Below are 17641 nucleotides of genomic sequence, written 5' to 3' on the forward strand. Positions count from 1 at the left end.
TGGCACCGGGAGAACGGTCCTGTTAATTGCACTGCTCAGTCACGGAAGGGAGAGAGAAGAGGAGGAGATACAGAGAGAGAGAGAGAGAGGAGCAGAGACAGAGGAAGCCAGAGAGAGAGAGAGAAAACTTTAATTTATAGAAGAGGTTTGCTCAAACGATGATCGCAGAGCGCACATGGATTCGGTAGAACTTTCGCTCCCCGAGTGTTTTTCCCTGCACTCAGAACAACAGTAGGTACATTTTCATTTCTTCTACTTCTACTTGTGTGTCCGGCTAGACTGTTTGTTTTGTCCGTATAGTTCCTGTCCTGGTTTGTTTTGTGTGTTTATGTGTGCATGTGGTCACCGTAGTCCTCCTTGTTAAGGTTGTTTTCGCTGTCAGGTAGCGTCTGGAGCTGAGTGTGCATGCGTAGGTACGTTGTGCCGGAAGCTGGCGGCTTATCCACTATTACAGCAATCTGTGTCCGCTTTGACAGGACAGAGTGTGTTTTATCTAAATCATTAGGAGTGTGTGATGGGAAACAACATGAGAGAGAGAGAGTGCTGAGGGAGGAGGGGAAGATGAAAGCCACGGGATAGAAGGGAGAAAACGGTCTTAGGTGGCTTGAATCGCAGACCGGTCGCACAGCATGTGGCCCGCTAAATGTATTAAAGACGGTGTGCTGGCTCAGAGAGAGAGAGAGAGAGAGAGAGGGAGGGAGGGATTGAGTGTGCGGGGCACGAGCGGACGGTCCAGGATCCGGCAGAGAGAACAGTTCCTAAGCTTCATATTTATCTCTGTCCCGCTCACTTCTGTCAGCGCAGAGCGAGGAAACACGAATACACTGATTTAGACGTCAGGTATTGCACTGACAGATTTATGTAGCCTTTTTATCTGTTCTAAATACCTGCTATTTTGTTTAGTTGTGTGACTAAATCATGCTTGTTTAAAATCATGTGGGATAACAACTAAAAATGAAATATTTTAGGTTAGAAATATAATTAAAATAACATTCATAGTTGTTCTTGAAAAATGAATTTGATCAAACTAATTCAAAATAATTAATTGTAAAAATAATAAATTTAAAGTCCTGTAAGTCGTGCTTCCTTGTAAAACATTATGCATAATGTCGACAGTCTTTGCTTTTTGAATCTGACAAAATAGTGATGTAGCAGAACAAATGCACATACAAGTTTGATTAAAGAAACAACAGAAATATTAATCTCTGCCCTGTGCTGCATATGCATACTGATAAGAAAAAAATGGTCTGTGAACTGACAACACCTACAGTATATAGAAAAGAAAAAAAAGACACTGAGAAGGGTCAGAAAGATCACAAACAGGTAACCATCCTGGTCTCCTAAACCTTCAGTCACCATCCTGCAAAATACAACACATGAGCAGCTCAACTTCAGCCTGAAAGCGATTTATAAACATACATGAAGAACGTATGCTAACGTAGTTGTGAAAGTGAATTTATTTAGTGATTGAGATTTAAAATACTGCATGCTGATGGAATGACAGCAGTGGTGTGGATGTGTTGGCACACACCCTGCACAGGATCATTAGATTGACTGGATTATTCAGACTCATGAAAGGAAATTTGGAGATAAGAGTGTTGGTTCCTCACAGCCTTTTAGCCATTTGGCGCTCACTGTTTGATCTTTATTTTAGCACAAATTGACTACTGAGATTCTAATTAGTATATTAATGATGGTAATAACAACAAGTGCTGGTTTAGCTATTATCATAATTACAGACTCTCACCGTCTGCATGTACATTTACATCTTCATGCTCATTTTAATATTTACACTCATGGTTGGAGATATTATGGAGCGTGTTTCTGTCTTTGGATTATTTTAATTATGAAGGGAACCTTTTATCTTTAGAAATTTATTTTTATTAAAATCATTATTATTTAGATTTTAGTTATTTATCAAGTTATTTAGGATGTCTAAATATTCATCGTTTGCTTTATTAAAAATATTTTTTAAGACAAATAAAAACAAAAATAGATGTTTAAGATCGATTTGTTTTATACATTGTATATATTTTTTTAAAGAAATTTGACATATGTGGTGTACAACTTTGTTTGTTCTGCGTGTTTTCAATTTTGTTAAATGAATGAGTGAGGACATTTTTATAAGACTTCCATATTTACATGAAGAAATTCATGCAGCTTCTCATAAGATTGTCATAAAATTACATGCATGCTTTTTCCAGTTGTTTTATTTTTTACTCAAAACCTGTATATTTCTAAAATGTGTGTGTGTGTGTGTGTGTGTGTGTGTGTGTGTGTGTGTGTGTGTGTGTGGAAGAAATCTACACCAACGCTTAATGCTTGACATTTTTAATTTCACCAAAAGCAAGCAGTCAGCTTTTTAAAGGCAATGGAGTGTGAATGTCCACTGGAAGCGCAGGTGTCATGTGTGTAAAATCACTGCTGGACTCTGCAGTGGGCTGAATAGTTCAGCGCAGAATCATGCAGAAGGTGTCTGAGCGTTCACTCATGCATGTTCAACCTTTTGTCGCTTTTGCAGATGATTTTAAAACACCGAAACCCCCCTGTGGCCCTTGAAGAAAACTTGATTTTGCGTTTTCTCTACACCTTTTCATACTCCCTTCTCTCTCTCTTGTGTGAGGCGAATGAAACCCCAAAGGCTGGGATCAGCAGGAATAAAGAGAGATTGTGTAAATTAAATTCCATTTAATCTCCTTATAAAATCATTTACTTAATTCATCTGTCAAATGATGTCAATATGCACAGCGCAGATTTATTTATTCTGCCATGTGTGGTGTGTGTGTGCGAGGAGGCCTTTGTTGCCATTCAGTCTTGATTTGGCTCCATCCCATTCCCCTGTGTGAGAGGTGTCGTGGCTCGTCCTGCATGTCTTTCTCTTTCTGTGGCCCCTTGTCGATTACTGTCTGGACACTCTTTGTCTTTACGCTGTCCTGCTTATTGGAGACAGAGCATTGCCACTTCCCCTTATTTGAAGGGGTCTGAGGCATTCCAAGGGTAATTAACTCCAGTTAAAAGAGAGCCCCCTCCCTCCCGGCCCTTCCAGCGGCCTGTCATTCAGGAGAAAAGAGGGGGGGGTGCGGGGGGGCTAAGGAAAAAGGGAAGCCATATTTTTGCCCTTTTGTTAAAGAGTGCAATAAGTAGCCTGTCGGACGAACGCACACACTCATGTGAAACGGTTGCACGCAGGTGCCGCGCACATGAAAACACACGGCCGACCGTGAGCGCGTGAGCCTGATGATGCAGTTGTCAATTTGTGTGATTTATGCATCAATCCATCAGGATTTTCCGAACGCAGTGCAGCGATTTTTTTTATGAGAAGTTGAATAAGGGTTTTAACAGGGCCCATGCCAGCTGAGACTCGCTCGCTTGCATAAAAATTTTTTTTTTAAAAATGACCCACCGGCATTAGCAATTAGCTGCTTTAAATGCAATTTTTAGACCTTTGTTTCCCGTTTGCTTCTGTCTTTATTTTACGGATGATTCGGTCTGCTGCATGCCAGAGAAAGGCAGAGCAGGCACGGATCGGCTGAGAGCCTGCAGGATACAGTTACAGCAGGTCAATAGGGAGTGTGGTCACTCCAGAAGCAGGAGGGTCCACGAGGGCCAGATAAGGGTGTAAAAATAGTGCTTTTAGCCACTCCGTTTTCCACCGGCTCCCAGCAGACTCACCGTTTGTCTCTCGGCATGCGGATATAGCATTTTTGAATCTGTTTTCCCTTCCTGTTTAGTTATTTCTCAACAGAAGATGCATTACAACAAATTAATGTCTTTTGTGTGCTGGTTTTGTACTTTAAAATTATTTTAGTGTAATATAGTTTTAGAAGTAGATTAGCACAGTGAAGTAAATGATAATTAGAATGTAAAATGAAAATCAGGATGGCGATTTATTTTTTTTATTTTTTATTTTTTTATAAAAGTGATATAACTGGTGTTTACATTTGTTTGTTAATTGTGATGTGTGGCTGAACAAGAACATATGTGACCCTGGACCACAAAACCAGTCTTAAGTCGCTTGGGTATATTTTTAGCAATAGCCAAAAAAAAAACATTGTATTGGTCAAAATGATCGTTTTTTCTTTTATGCCAAAAATCATTAGGATATTAAGTAAAGATCATGTTCCATGGAGATATTTTGTACATTTCCTATCGTAAATATATCAAAACTTAATTTTTGATTAGGAATATGCATTGCTAAGAACTTCATTTGGACAACTTTAAAGGTGATTTTCCCAGTATTTTGATTGTTTTGCACCCTCAGATTCCAGATATTCAGTATATTCAACTATATATTTGATAGGTCAAATATTGTCCTATCCTAACAAACCTAACCATACATCAATGGAAAGCTTATTTATTCAGCTTTCAGATGATGTATAAATCTCAATTTCGAGAAATTGACCCTTATGACTGGTTTTGTGGTCCAGGGTCACATATATATGTGTGAAAGAACGGATGTTAGATCTTTCAAAGGCAGTAAAGTTTCTCCAGCTCTAGTGGTATGAATCCGTACTGATTTTTGAATCTCTTTTAGCTTCAGTGGTCTTCAATGAAATTGTGAAATTTTGGTGGTCTCGTAACAGAGAAAGGGAAATGAATCGCCCAGCTGGGTGACGGATGACAGTGAAATATTTCTCTGCGCTTTCTCCCGTCATACATCACGTGTGTGTGCGTGTGTGTGTGTGTGATGAGATCAGTATGATGCTTACCATGTAAGGCCCGACTACTTGCAGTCAGCTGTGGAGCGTTTCTGGAGGCTGTTCTGGACTCTGAATCGCTACATTTCAGCACTGTTCGGATACTAGAATCATTTTATTTCTCTATTATCTCATGTTTTGCATCAAATAAATTTTAGTGCATTAATTCAGTCAGGATATTTCAACAAAGTGATTTTTTTTTTAAATATTAAGATGAAAATCAATTTTATTGTTAATGCACTTGGCCGGATTGTTTGTAAAACACCTTTGAGCTTCTATAGGGTCACAAATATATGTATTAATATCTATATGCACACCTTCAGGCCATTTTTTCCCCTCAAATAAACCAGAATGATGAAATCCTTGGAGAAACGTGCTGCATTTGAAATTCAAATACCACTAAATCAAGCCTGTGTATGTCATTTTCTTCAGCACTTTTATGTACATTATCTCGCTGTGTTTGCTTAACATGACTTTTTAAAACCTGTTTAAACATGTCCCCGTGGAAATGCTTTGACAAACAGAAGCTATTGTTTCTTTTTCATCTAGAATGCGAAATTTCTTTACTTTGAGTCAAACGAGTGTTATTTCTGCCCTGCTGTAGATTATCAAAGCAATCCTGATGGGAGGCTTTTGAACAAATCTGCTTATGTGCGGTAATTTTTCTAGACAGGGTACGGATGTACCTGACTGCAGCATATGTCACTGTTTGAACTCGGGGTTAGATGTGCAATTGCATCACATGTATCTGCGGATAGTAAGAGTAGGCCTGTGCATGTCTGTGTGACGTGTCAGACAGGTGTATATGCGCTTCATAGCTCCGTTCTCATCTGCTCCCAGCCCCTGTTGCGCGGGCGAACGGCTGCATTCCTGTAGAGATCCGCGTGCTTCCAGGTTGGAGCGCCCGCATGCGCTCCATCATATTAAAGCTGACAGTCCATCTGCTGCGTGTCCGGCCACGCTGCCTGTGCTGCCCCTGCGTGCGAGGCCCGCGTTTAATTCCACCTGTCCTGTTCTTCAGCCTTCAACCCCTAAAGGTTAAATCACGTGCTCGTCAACGTACAATAACAAGAAACCCTGCTGACATGGTTTAAAGCCACTACCGGTGGTGTCTGTGATATGATGCTAACAGTGTGGCATTTAATAGCAAAAGCTATTATTAAGCAGTTACATTTAAGTCTATTTGTGTGTGTTTATAAGCATCTCTGTATGTTTAAATGTTTAATGCTTGTATGTTCATTATGTATGTATGTTTTATATGGTTGGAGGACTGGGTAATTAGCAGGGTATGAGTAACCAGCCTATGTGAGTTTTCAGAAAGGAGTAAGAGAAAGAGAGACAGAGAGATATAGGCATGGCATTTACCGTGCATGGGGCGGCTGTTCCTGCATAAGGAAGAATGGCACCTGTCTAATCAATCAGACCCCCACTATTCACAGATGGAATAGCAACACATGAGTGAGTCGCAGAGCATGGCCGCAACACAAGACACACATACACACACACACACTTGGCTTAATTCAGCTCATTGTCCTGCATGTTAATCCTTGTCCGCATGGATGCAGTACTTAGGCGTTTTGACAGTAGCGTGAAATGGGCTCAGGTAGATCCCTATAGATTCATTCTCTCCTCTAGAAGCGCCTGTTTTTCCCACTGATCTGAAGTGACACTTCATTTTAGCTGTTACTCTTTTTTTCACTGTTTGACCAACCTTTGATTTCAAAAAAAAAAAAAAAAAAACTTTAGTTCTTATTGTTTTATTATTGTTGGTTTATTATTATTATTATTAGAGCAGTAAAAACTAAAAGGCAATTTTAATATGTTAATTAAATTAAATTAAATTAAAGTAATTCAGTGTTAGTATAATGTTGCTCTATTTTCATTGTGACTTTATGGGGATGATCAGACTATGTCATTTTGTTGTGTATTTATTTATTTTTATTATGTGTCTTTTTCTTTTTCTTTCTTTTTCTTTTTCTTCTTAAATCTGTTTTCCTTATTTCTTTTCTATATTTTTTCTTATTTTATAAAATTATGTAGGTTTATTCTCATTTCTTTTCTGTTATTTCTTTTGTTATTTCATAAAATTATGTAGCCCTAAATGTAAGTAAAGAAGTGAGTAAATGATTAATGTGATGTGCTGTAAAAATGTACAAATTAAAGCAAATATTTTGACTGTGCTTAGCAATCCAGCAATCCTGCCCTAATTAATTTCCCTAAATTTGAATAAACTATTTTACTGTACATACTCAGAGGCCACGATTACCATTTTATTTACATAGCTCTGTCACAAGTGCTGTTCTGAAATATCAGCCATACTTTAGCATTCCAGATGTAGATCTTTTGTTTTCTGGAAGTGTTTAGTGAATGACTGAGATAAATGTGTGTGTTTGTATATGTCCGTGTGCATGTCTTACTGTGCATGTTTTTTATGTGTTGTGTTGTTTACTTTGATTTAAACATTTTAGATGATCTCTCATTCTTCTAGAAGATTTTATATGCTTGAAATGCATATACATATGTATAGAAAATGTATTTACAGCTGTGTTAATGTACTATTTTACATGCAAAACTTCCTTTCTGATTTCTTTTCAGATGTTTAATATTTTGCCACTAAAGTCGAAGAGTTTATTGGCTTTAGATGTAATTTTCATCCTCGTTTGCTGCTAATGATGTGTCCTGTTATGTACAGCATGGCCTGTCTACACATCTGACACAAATGAAAATAAAAGGAAAGAAAAAAGAAATATTGCACACTGCTTTAGAAAGCATCCCAATAATGACAGATATTTAATGCCGCTGGCATTGGGAGTGCAGTAGTGTGTTTGTGTGTAAAGTCACGTTAAAGAGAGTTGAGAGAAACAGGAGTGTATCAGGCCGTGTGGCGTGTGTGATGCCGGGGATTATCGATTCCACTGCTCACTCGCCCAGAACTAAAGCCAACACATTACGTGTGTGTGTGTGTGTCTGCGTTGCTTTTTTTCCACTAAGCTCTGACTGGCTCACAAGCCTCATACACACACACACACTCAGAGCACATGCTGTTCTGCTCACTGTTTGTGAGGTAAACACACACTCTGAAGTGTATCACTCCAGAATTAACTCTCAAATTAGCAATGATTGCAACAAAATAATTTGACAGTCACTAATGTTGATTCAAAACACACTATTTTCTGGAATAATGAAATGCTCCCTAAATTTTTATATGCATTTCATGTCCTTAATTAGGCCTCTAAATACAAAAAACAATTAAATACTAAAACTACAATGTGAAGTAAAATTTCTAAACTTGACACTTTAAGCTGAAATCACAAGATTGATTTTTTAGAAATGAAAAAAAAAAAAAAAAAAACTAAATGGACATTCAGCGAGAAATGCCTAAACTTGATCGCAGACAGACAGAAGAGGCAGATCGACAGAAGCGAACACGAGAACCTGAGAAAGAGAAAGACAGGAAGACGGACAGATCTTCATGGCTGCGTTCTCTCAGACAGCCGCTGAAGCACAGCATTAGTTGAATGATTAGTTTCATCAGTCCGAGTGTGGGGACAGTTGGGGGTTGTGCGGCTCTAATGACTTTGAACGTGTTTGCTGAGTTGGAACGGAGAAGGAGAATTAGGGGCCTCCTCTGTTAATTAGAGAGTGTGGCAGACTCACACACTCAGCCGCACTGCCTGTGGCTCGTACCACTTCACTTATTTTGCTCTCCAGTGCTTTAATTTTATCATAAAAAATCTACAGTTAGGAATCTTCAAAGATTAGTGTTTCATCTTTGATGGAGAACTTAAAGTGTATGTTAATGTGCACAGGTGTTTTTCTTAGGTACCTTTTTTGTCCTCAATTAATTTCCATAAGTTTGTATAAAGATTTTGCTGTACTAACACACAGCCAAGGGTTATTTACATCCAGTAACTCTGCAACAGACACTCCTGTATCAGTATTTTGTTTTCTTCTGAGGCATCTTTGAATGTTTTCTATGTGATTACCTGTAGCTGAGAGTTTGTTAAAACCAATATTTTGATTAGTAAGGACGTCTGTCCTTGAAACACCCGCCGTTTAGCAAATTAACTGGCATACGTCAAACCTTTCCTTGTTCTTTTACATGTTCGTTTCTCAAACTGTTCTGCCCCTTCTGATTCGGAGGGTCCCATAAAGCCACGGGCTCTCCCGCCCTGATGTGTACAGGGGCCACGGGCATGCGCTGATCTCCCTGATTCTTTCTTTTATCTGCTGACAACTCAGACTTGTTAAATCTGAAGCCAGTTGAATGATGAGTCTGTGCATTAAAAAAACCCAAGGCCGGTTTCAATTAAAGCCTGGCATTAACAAAAGAGCCCGCCTTTACCCTATTCCAATCCTTAGTGGGGACGCAGTTACAGCTGATCCATTGAAGAATGCTGGTCAGGAAAAGAAGGAATATTTTCTCTCACAGAGTGCCGAGCTGCGTCACTGTCTGTCAGCAGTTAATGACTCAATGGTTCTTTATCAGAATTCCTCAGTCCATCTCACTGACCCTCGTTTTTATTCCTTTTCTTGCTCTCCCTTTTGTTGTAGAATGAATTTATCAAAGACCCAAGTTAATAGCGAAGATAAGTACGCCAAATGCGGCGCTTGGAGAACACAACAGCAATACGACATCGAGGCCAGTCACATGCGTGATGCACATGCTCTATATAACCAAAGGTAAGAAAAGGACCAAAAATAGTGTCATCAAAAGCCAAAATCAGTTCTGGTGATTATTATTTTTTGATTGTTTGTATGTTTGTTTGTTTGTTTTGCCTGCCCAGCTATTATTTATCCATGCTTGCTTCATTCAAGTCAGTGTCTTAGTCTAGTTCATCCAGTGTTTGTGTGTGTCGTCAACTTGCAGGACGTAATTTCTGCATGTTGTTCCCATTGTGCACTGTCAACCTGGTCCTAGGCTGTTCCTATTAATGTGCAAAAGACTAATACAAAGTAACCAGTTCACTTTCATGTGTTTTATATCTCGATGTTTGTGTGTTGGTGGAGGGACATTTGTACATCTGTTTACATCTGCCTCAAGCTATGGTGATAGATAGATAGATAGATAGATAGATAGATATGCTCAGATGGACTATAGATGTGGATAGGGAAAGTTTATATTGAGTTTATGGGTATAGGTTGGAGAGGTTGCCGGTTGTCGTCCCCTCCAGATGCAGAGGAATGTGTTAAATGCTTCAAGGATTCCGATTAGCATATAAATTTAGATGTATGAAGATCATTGCTCTGATCACGAGTCAGTGAGTTTTATCTAGATTTAGTGGGGGCTGATTTGCGTATAAAATACAGCCAGATGTGACCAGTTAAGAGTCCTCACCAGGCCCTTCCCTCTCTCTCTCTCTCTTTCTCTCTCTCTCTCTCTTTCTCTCTCAGGCCATCTTCTGTTAAATGTCTTTGTTTGACTTGTGATTTCAATGTCATTTATGGTTATTACTTTAGAGGTTACGGAAGGGTGAGAGAGAAAAGTGCCTTCACTTGTTTGATTTATTTTCAAATGATACATTTTATTCTCTTGGATATTTTAATTTTCAGTAACATTTGTATTCATTCATTTGTTTTATTTTTTATATATATATATATATATATATATTGCAAGAAACTGCAAATATGGAATGTTTGTTAACACTGTAAACAAGTGAATTATCTCTAATGTGTTTAAAGGTACTTCAGAGGAGTGTTTTTTTTAAGTGCAAATGGCTTTATGTCACTTTGAATACACAACTTCCTCTTTGTTTTTGGAGTTTAGTTAAGTGTGTCCTAGGGCAGAGTTTTTTTTGGGGAGAATTTATTCAAACCTTTTTAAAGAAGGTGACTGTGCTTTGATGGGGGCCATCAAATGTATTACATGGATTGGATTTGGGATAGTTTAGTCTGTGTCAAACCAATTAGGCTCCATTGGCATTAAAAGAAGTCTTCTCCGCTCTAAGCCAATCAGGATCATGTTACTGGCATAGACTGAGCTTCTGGCTCTCGATAGACAGGCCTGCCTGGCAATGCAGTGTCACGCCATGGGCCTGAAACAAAGCATGCTGGGAGCTGGAGGACATGGCTCTCACAATGAATATCCATGTATCCATGTAAAAACATGTATTAATAAAGCAGTGCAGGGGATCTTTGTGAACCAGAAGAACTTTGAACGTTCGTGGAAGTCTGCTCGGAAAAATAAATCCCTTTACTGAAATAGGCGAACACCCACCTTCAACACTTCCTCACACACATGCACACACCTTCCTCTGATAAGTCTCATCTCTGAGCGGAGTGAGATAGACAGAAGCCTGGTCCTGGGGTCAGGGGAAAAACCTCTCCATCTGCTGGTGAGCTGTTACCCAGATGCAAGCCATTTCCCAGATAAACAGAATCAACTGATTTAGCTCCTCAGCTTCCAGAGGCACTGTTTTATTTATATGATCAAATACTCGGAAAATGAATTTGTCAAGGGAATGGCTTGTTACTGTAAATTTAGCGGGTTGTGTAATAAACTAGATTGCCTAAAACGCAGATGGGAAATCAAGGGCTTTTGGGTGCAGTGCAGGGTGGAGATTGGATTGAATCGCAGGTTTATAACTGGGAGGATTATTAGACTGAGGTGTTTTATATTGTAGTGTTAAAGGGATCATATGATGCGATTTCAATTTTTCCTTTCTCTTTGGAGTGTTACAAGCTCTTGGTGCATAAAGAAGATCTGTAAAGTTGCAAAGACTAAAGTCTCAAATCCAAAGAGATATTCTTTATAAAAGTTAAGAGTCAACCACAATATTTCAGGAGTCTCAGGGCCGAATGTGATGCGCAAAGGATCACTTCTTGATCACTTTGCCACTTGTTGGAAATAGATGTTGGATGTTGATTTTATTGAAATGTTATTGCGTCTTAGTGGAAAATATTATGTTTTAGAAATTGATAAAGGTCATATAAACTGGGAAAAAAAAATATATATATATATATATATTTTTTTTTTTTTTAATCATAAACATCTATTTTTCTTTTTTCCCTTTTTTAATTTAAGGCATTTTTTAAAATTGATATTTTCTAATATTATTATCTTTGAATTTGAATAATGACAATGAAATATTCATATCAGCTATTGTAGTTTTAATTATTTTTAAATCTTTTTTTTCATTTAAATTTTAGTAATTTTGATGTGTTTTTGTCTCTTTTTTGATATATACTTCAGTTTTAGTTATTTTATATATACTAAGTTATTTTAGTACATAAAGTTAAATTAAATTAAAATGAGAAATGTTGCTTTGGAAACAAGCTAAAATTAAATTAAAAAAAATTATTTATTTATTTTTATTTCAGTTAACATTTTATTTTAACATTTTATTTTTTTTCAAATAAAGATTTTTTTGTTTTAATTTTTGTTTCAGATTTAGTTTTAGTTATTTATAATATTCCTGATTCATATTCATGTTAATAAATTAATTTATTTTGCTTTGGAAACAAGCTAAAATTAAATTTAAAAAAATTATTTATTTATTTTTATTTCAGTTAACATTTTATTTTAACATTTTATTTGTTTTCAAATAAAGATTTTTTTGTTTTAATTTTTGTTTCAGATTTAGTTTTAGTTATTTATAATATTCCTGATTCATATTCATGTTAATAAATTACATTATTTATGATATGCTTTAGTTTTATTTTATTTTTTAATTTTCATGTTAGCAGTACTTAGTCTATATATAATGCATTTATCATTACTCCTATTATATTTTAAATGTTTATTCATTCATATCTATTAATATGTGTATTAATATATTTCATATAGTTTTTGTTTTTATATGTATTTTTTTGGTATTATTATTATTTATATTATTATATTTTGTGTGTGTGTGTGTGTTTATATATAGTAAATATATAGTAAATGAATATAGTAAAATAGTAAATATATATAGTAAATTATTCTTGTCTCAGACAACTATAATGAAAGAAACAGCATAGCTGTGGTAGTTCTGTCAGTGAAGTTAGAGTGATGGTACCGTCTTTGCCATCAAAGCAATGCTGAAAAAATTATTGGACTGTTTGCTCCTCTTCTTTCACCCTAATGAAAGTGTGCCTGCAGACATGGACGGAGTTTCGTTCGGGGTTGGGGACTGGGGTCCTTGCAGAGAGAGAGAGAGAGAGAGAGTGGCAGAACGGGTATTACAGAGGTAAACCCGATTATGGGCGGAATGTGAATTAGATTTTGTAACAGATGGTGGTGTTGAAAATTTAAGATGCTTTGCGGCAGGGGAAGGCGACAGCAGCTCGGCGCGTCTCCATGTGAGCAGGGGTGATAGACAGCTATAACTCAGGACAATCCTGCCTTGACAGCCAATTTCAAGAATCTGATCTGGTTAAAGACATGGCTTTCACCGGTTCACTCACCAAAAAACAACCACCATTTCTCTCTCCTTCCCTCCCTCCCTCTTTTTGCCCGCTCTCAGCACCTCTTTTACACGCTTGTCATATTTCCTGGAACAAAATCCTCTTTAACCATCTGTTTAATAGAATGTGTTTTTAATCTCCGTTTTTTAACTCCCTTTATTTTTTATTATATTTACGTGCAATTTCATTTCTTTGAGACTGCAGCTCATCCTCGCTTATCTGCTCTCATGTCCTGTTCGGGTTGAATAGATGGGTGCCGCGCTCCAACAGCGGTAAAGCAGTGATTTTAGGCATATTGCTTATTGAAAAATGCCAAAGCTTATTTGCTCTGCCCTGTTCTTTAGAACCTGTCACTGCCGAAGAAGCAGACGTTCGCTCCTACCCACAATAACGTCAGATAATGAAATAATGATCACGTCAAACTTCACAAATCCCTGTTTTTGTTTTTAAACCCTAGTTTGACCTCTTACATTGACAGCGATTCGGCTAGATCTTATTTATTTTTAAGTGTATTTGTGTGTGTGTGTGTGTGTGTGTGTCTATATGCTGTTCGTGCTGCTGAGAGGGACATCTTACCTGATAAAGCAGAACACTTATCTGCCCGCACAAGAAAATGACCTAAATCATCAAGATTTTCATCTACGAGTTTGCCAGGGTCTGTCACACACACACACACACACACACACACATACATGACTCTTATCGGGTTTGGACATCTTAACCCTGTACTGTTGCCAGTGAACAAGAGACAACCGCATATATATAAAAACTTTAAATAATTTGTTGGCTACAAATTATTTAATGTTTTTATATATATGCGGTTCTCTCTTGTTCACTGACAGCAGTACAGGGTTAAGATGTCCAAACCCGATAAACCCGATCTAAATATACATTCTTATCTCTCTGCATTTACAATATTGTATTAGGAGCTTTGCGAAGGGCTACTGGTTGTCCTGTAGTATTTATTACACAGCAGAGCGTTAGCTCCTCATCTCCACTGGCCTGCCGCTGGCATTTTTACGGCAACTCGCTCCATTGTACAAATGTGTTTTTGCCATTATCACATTGATTTCATGTAATCAGAGGTGTTATTTTGCAGGCGTCCATCGACAATGAAGTGAATTACTACTTTCCAACCCAGTAATGTTATAACAATTGATCTGCCCATACAGCCGGAAAAGGCAACCTGTTTCGCATGTCTGTATTTCTCATGCGGGAACAAGTGTAACCAGTATCCTTCAGAACAATGGCAGTTCAGTTCCTGTCTTATAAGGTTTAATTGAATATCTTACAGCTTTCTATAGGGCAAATGCACATTTATCTCACTCTAAGAGTGAAAAAAATGTTTAGGAATGCATTTTAAAATATTTTGTTTCACTCACCAAAAAACAACCACCATTTCTCTCTCCTTCCCTCCCTCCCTCTTTTTGCCCGCTCTCAGCACCTCTTTTACACGCTTGTCATATTTCCTGGAATAAAATCCTCTTTAACCATCTGTTTAATAGAATGTGTTTTTAATCTCCATTTTTTTTACTCCCATTATTTTTTATTATATTTACGTGCAATTTCATTTCTTTGAGACTGCGGCTCATCCTCGCTTATCTGCTCTCATGTCCTGTTGGGGTTGAATAGATGGGCTCTGCACTCCAACAGCAGTAAAGCAGTGATTTTAGGCATATTGCTTATTGAAAAATGCCAAACGCTTATTTGCTCTGCCCTGTTCTTTAGGGCCTGTCACTGCCGAAGAAGCAGCCGTTCGCTCCTACCCGCAATAACGTCAGATAATGAAATAATGATTGGCCTTGTTGGCTTAGTTTGACCTCTTACTTTGACAGTGATTCAGCTAGACTGACACTTCATTTTGCTGAACTTCGTACATATATATCTTATTTATTTTTTACATTTATATGCATGCAAGTGTATTTGTGTGTGTGTGTGTGTGTGTGTGTGTCTGTGTTTACGTGTATTGTTTGTGTTGTTAAGAGGGACATCTTACCTGATAAAGCACAACACTTATTTGCCCGCACAGGAAAATGACCTAAATCATCAAGATTTTCATCTACGATTTTGCCAGGGTCTGTCACACACACACACACACACACACACACATACATGACTCTTATCGGGTTTGGACATCTTAACCCTGTACTGTTGCCAGTGAACAAGAGACAACCGCATATATATAAAAACTTTAAATAATTTGTTGGCTACAAATTATTTAATGTTTTTATATATATGCGGTTCTCTCTTGTTCACTGACAGCAGTACAGGGTTAAGATGTCCAAACCCGATAAACCCGATCTAAATATACATTCTTATCTCTCTGCATTTACAATATTGTATTAGGAGCTTTGCGAAGGGCTACTGGTTGTCCTGTAGTATTTATTACACAGCAGAGCGTTAGCTCCTCATCTCCACTGGCCTGCCGCTGGCATTTTTACGGCAGCTCGCTCCATTGTACAAATGTGTTTTTGCCATTATCACATTGATTTCATGTAATCAGAGGTGTTATTTTGCAGGCGTCCATCGACAATGAAGTGAATTACTACTTTCCTACCCAGTAATGTTATAACAATTGATCTGCCCATACAGCCGGAAAAGGCAACCTGTTTCGCATGTCTGTATTTCTCATGCGGGAACAAGTGTAACCAGTATCCTTCAGAACAATGGCAGTTCAGTTCCTGTCTTATAAGGTTTAATTGAATATCTTACAACTTTCTTGAGAGCAAATGCGCCTTTAACTCACTCTAAGAGTGAAACAAATGTTTAGGCGCATTTGCTCTCAAGTAAAACTGTGACATACCAAATAAAAAATTCTGAAATGTATTAAAAATATTTCAATTAAACTATTCATTGAAATATTTTTAATACATTTCAGAATTTTTTATTTGGTATGTCACACTTTTACTTTTTTACTTTACAGATTATTTCTTTTTCATTTTGTCTTTACTCTTTTCTTTGTACAAAATCCTAAAACATCTAGGTTTAAATTAAAATAATAATAATAATAAAAATACAGATTTACAAATTTAGTCCCAGACTTTTTTTTGACCCCACTGTATATGGGTAAAATTTTATTAAATTTTTTTTTTTTACCAAAACATTTTTCCCACACATTTTCTGCTATATGCATCTAAACAGTCAATAGCTCTCATGGGCAGTTTTGTTCCAGCAGTTAGCAGACTGTGCTGCCTCCAGCTATCCGTGATCACACAGACTTACTGCTTCCGGCAAAGAGAGAGAGAGAAACTCTCAGTAGCTGCACCTTAATGCAATGATTATATGTTTGCCTCTATAGTTGTCAGAGCACTGGATCAAACAGCCTAATGACACCTTGTCATTCCCAAGTGGCTGTGTTTTCCAAAATTGTTCTCCTGCTGATTTGTGACATCTTGCCTGAGCACATAAAATAAGAGAGAGTCGACAGCTAGAGGAAAACAAAAAGAAAACAATAATCTCTTTGGTTGCAGATCCACTCTGAATTTTAACTTTCAACAAATAGACAGCTTAAATATTTGAAGTCTGAATAAGATCAGGAATACACTTCTGTCCTTTGTACAGTGACTGCACATCTGAGATGTTTTGTGTTACTCTCGGAAATGACTGGAAGTTACTTTTCTTTCAAGATTTTCTCAGTACGTAATGATTCTTGTTCATGATTAGAGAGAATATCTCTTTGGTAAAGACAATAGCAACCAAAGCTGAACAACTATTCTGCTGGCCTGGTTTGGCCCGTTGTTCAAATTGTATTTTATTTATAGTAGCAATATATTTTTTATACTTGCACATAGGGGTGGGCGATATGAGCTAAAATTCATATCACAATATTTTACACTGTCCAGGCGATATCGATATTATATTGTGATATGAGAAAAAAAATACAGGCAAAATATTTTAACCTTATATAACTAGAAAAAGTGAGGGATTGGACATAGACATGAAAAGTATTTTCTATTGTGCCATTGTTTTTCCACTGTTTGTGGAAGGCCAGTGGTTTCCAAACTTTTTCTTCCCCTTCCTCTTTATTTTTTATTTTTTGGAAAGTCTTTTATGCTCAACAAGGCTACATTTATTTTATTTTTTAAATACAGTAAACACTGTAATATTGTGAAATATTGTCAATTTAAATGATCTATTTGAATGTTTTAACATACAGGCTACTGTATTCCTGTGATCAAAGCTGAATTTTCAGCATCATTACTCCAGTCTTCAGTGTCACATGATCCTTCAGAAATCATTCTAATATGCTGATTTGATGCTCAGTAACCATTTCTGATTATTTTTCAATGTTGAAAACCGAAAAACTGATTATTATTTCTGTGGAAACCGCAATGTATTTATTTTCAGAATTCTTTGATGAATAGAAAGTTCAAAAGAACAGCATTTATTTGAAATAGAAACCTTTGTAACATTATAAATGGAATTACGGTTACTTTTAATCAATTTAATGCATACTTGCTGAATAAAAGTGTCAATTTTTTTTTTTCTTTTTTTTTCTTTTACTTACCCCAAAATTTTGAATCACGACGTATCAGGGTTTCCACAAAAATATTAAGCAG

General features: G+C 37.0%; 1 protein-coding gene across 8 annotated transcripts in view; it reads left to right on the forward strand.

Moving 5' to 3' along the window:
- The window catches only part of LOC107733169 (estrogen-related receptor gamma), a 111183-nt gene that overhangs the window by 25609 nt on the left and 67933 nt on the right, over window positions 1-17641 (forward strand). For 3 of the 8 annotated variants that reach the window (XM_016544705.1, XM_016544706.1, XM_016544707.1), the window contains exons 1-2: window positions 10-231; window positions 9252-9380. In XM_016544705.1, coding sequence (XP_016400191.1) covers window positions 176-231; window positions 9252-9380 — 185 coding nt within the window. In that variant the 5' untranslated portion in view covers window positions 10-175. Of the gene's footprint in view, window positions 1-9; window positions 236-1311; window positions 1324-9251; window positions 9381-17641 lie in introns of those variants that run through there. The other 5 variants (XM_016544708.1, XM_016544710.1, XM_016544709.1 and 2 more) reach the window with 5 other exon arrangements.

The sequence above is a fragment of the Sinocyclocheilus rhinocerous genome, unplaced genomic scaffold, assembly GCF_001515625.1.
Source record: "Sinocyclocheilus rhinocerous isolate Xijiao unplaced genomic scaffold, SAMN03320098_v1.1 scaffold8, whole genome shotgun sequence".
NCBI classification, from domain to species: Eukaryota; Metazoa; Chordata; class Actinopteri; order Cypriniformes; family Cyprinidae; genus Sinocyclocheilus; species Sinocyclocheilus rhinocerous.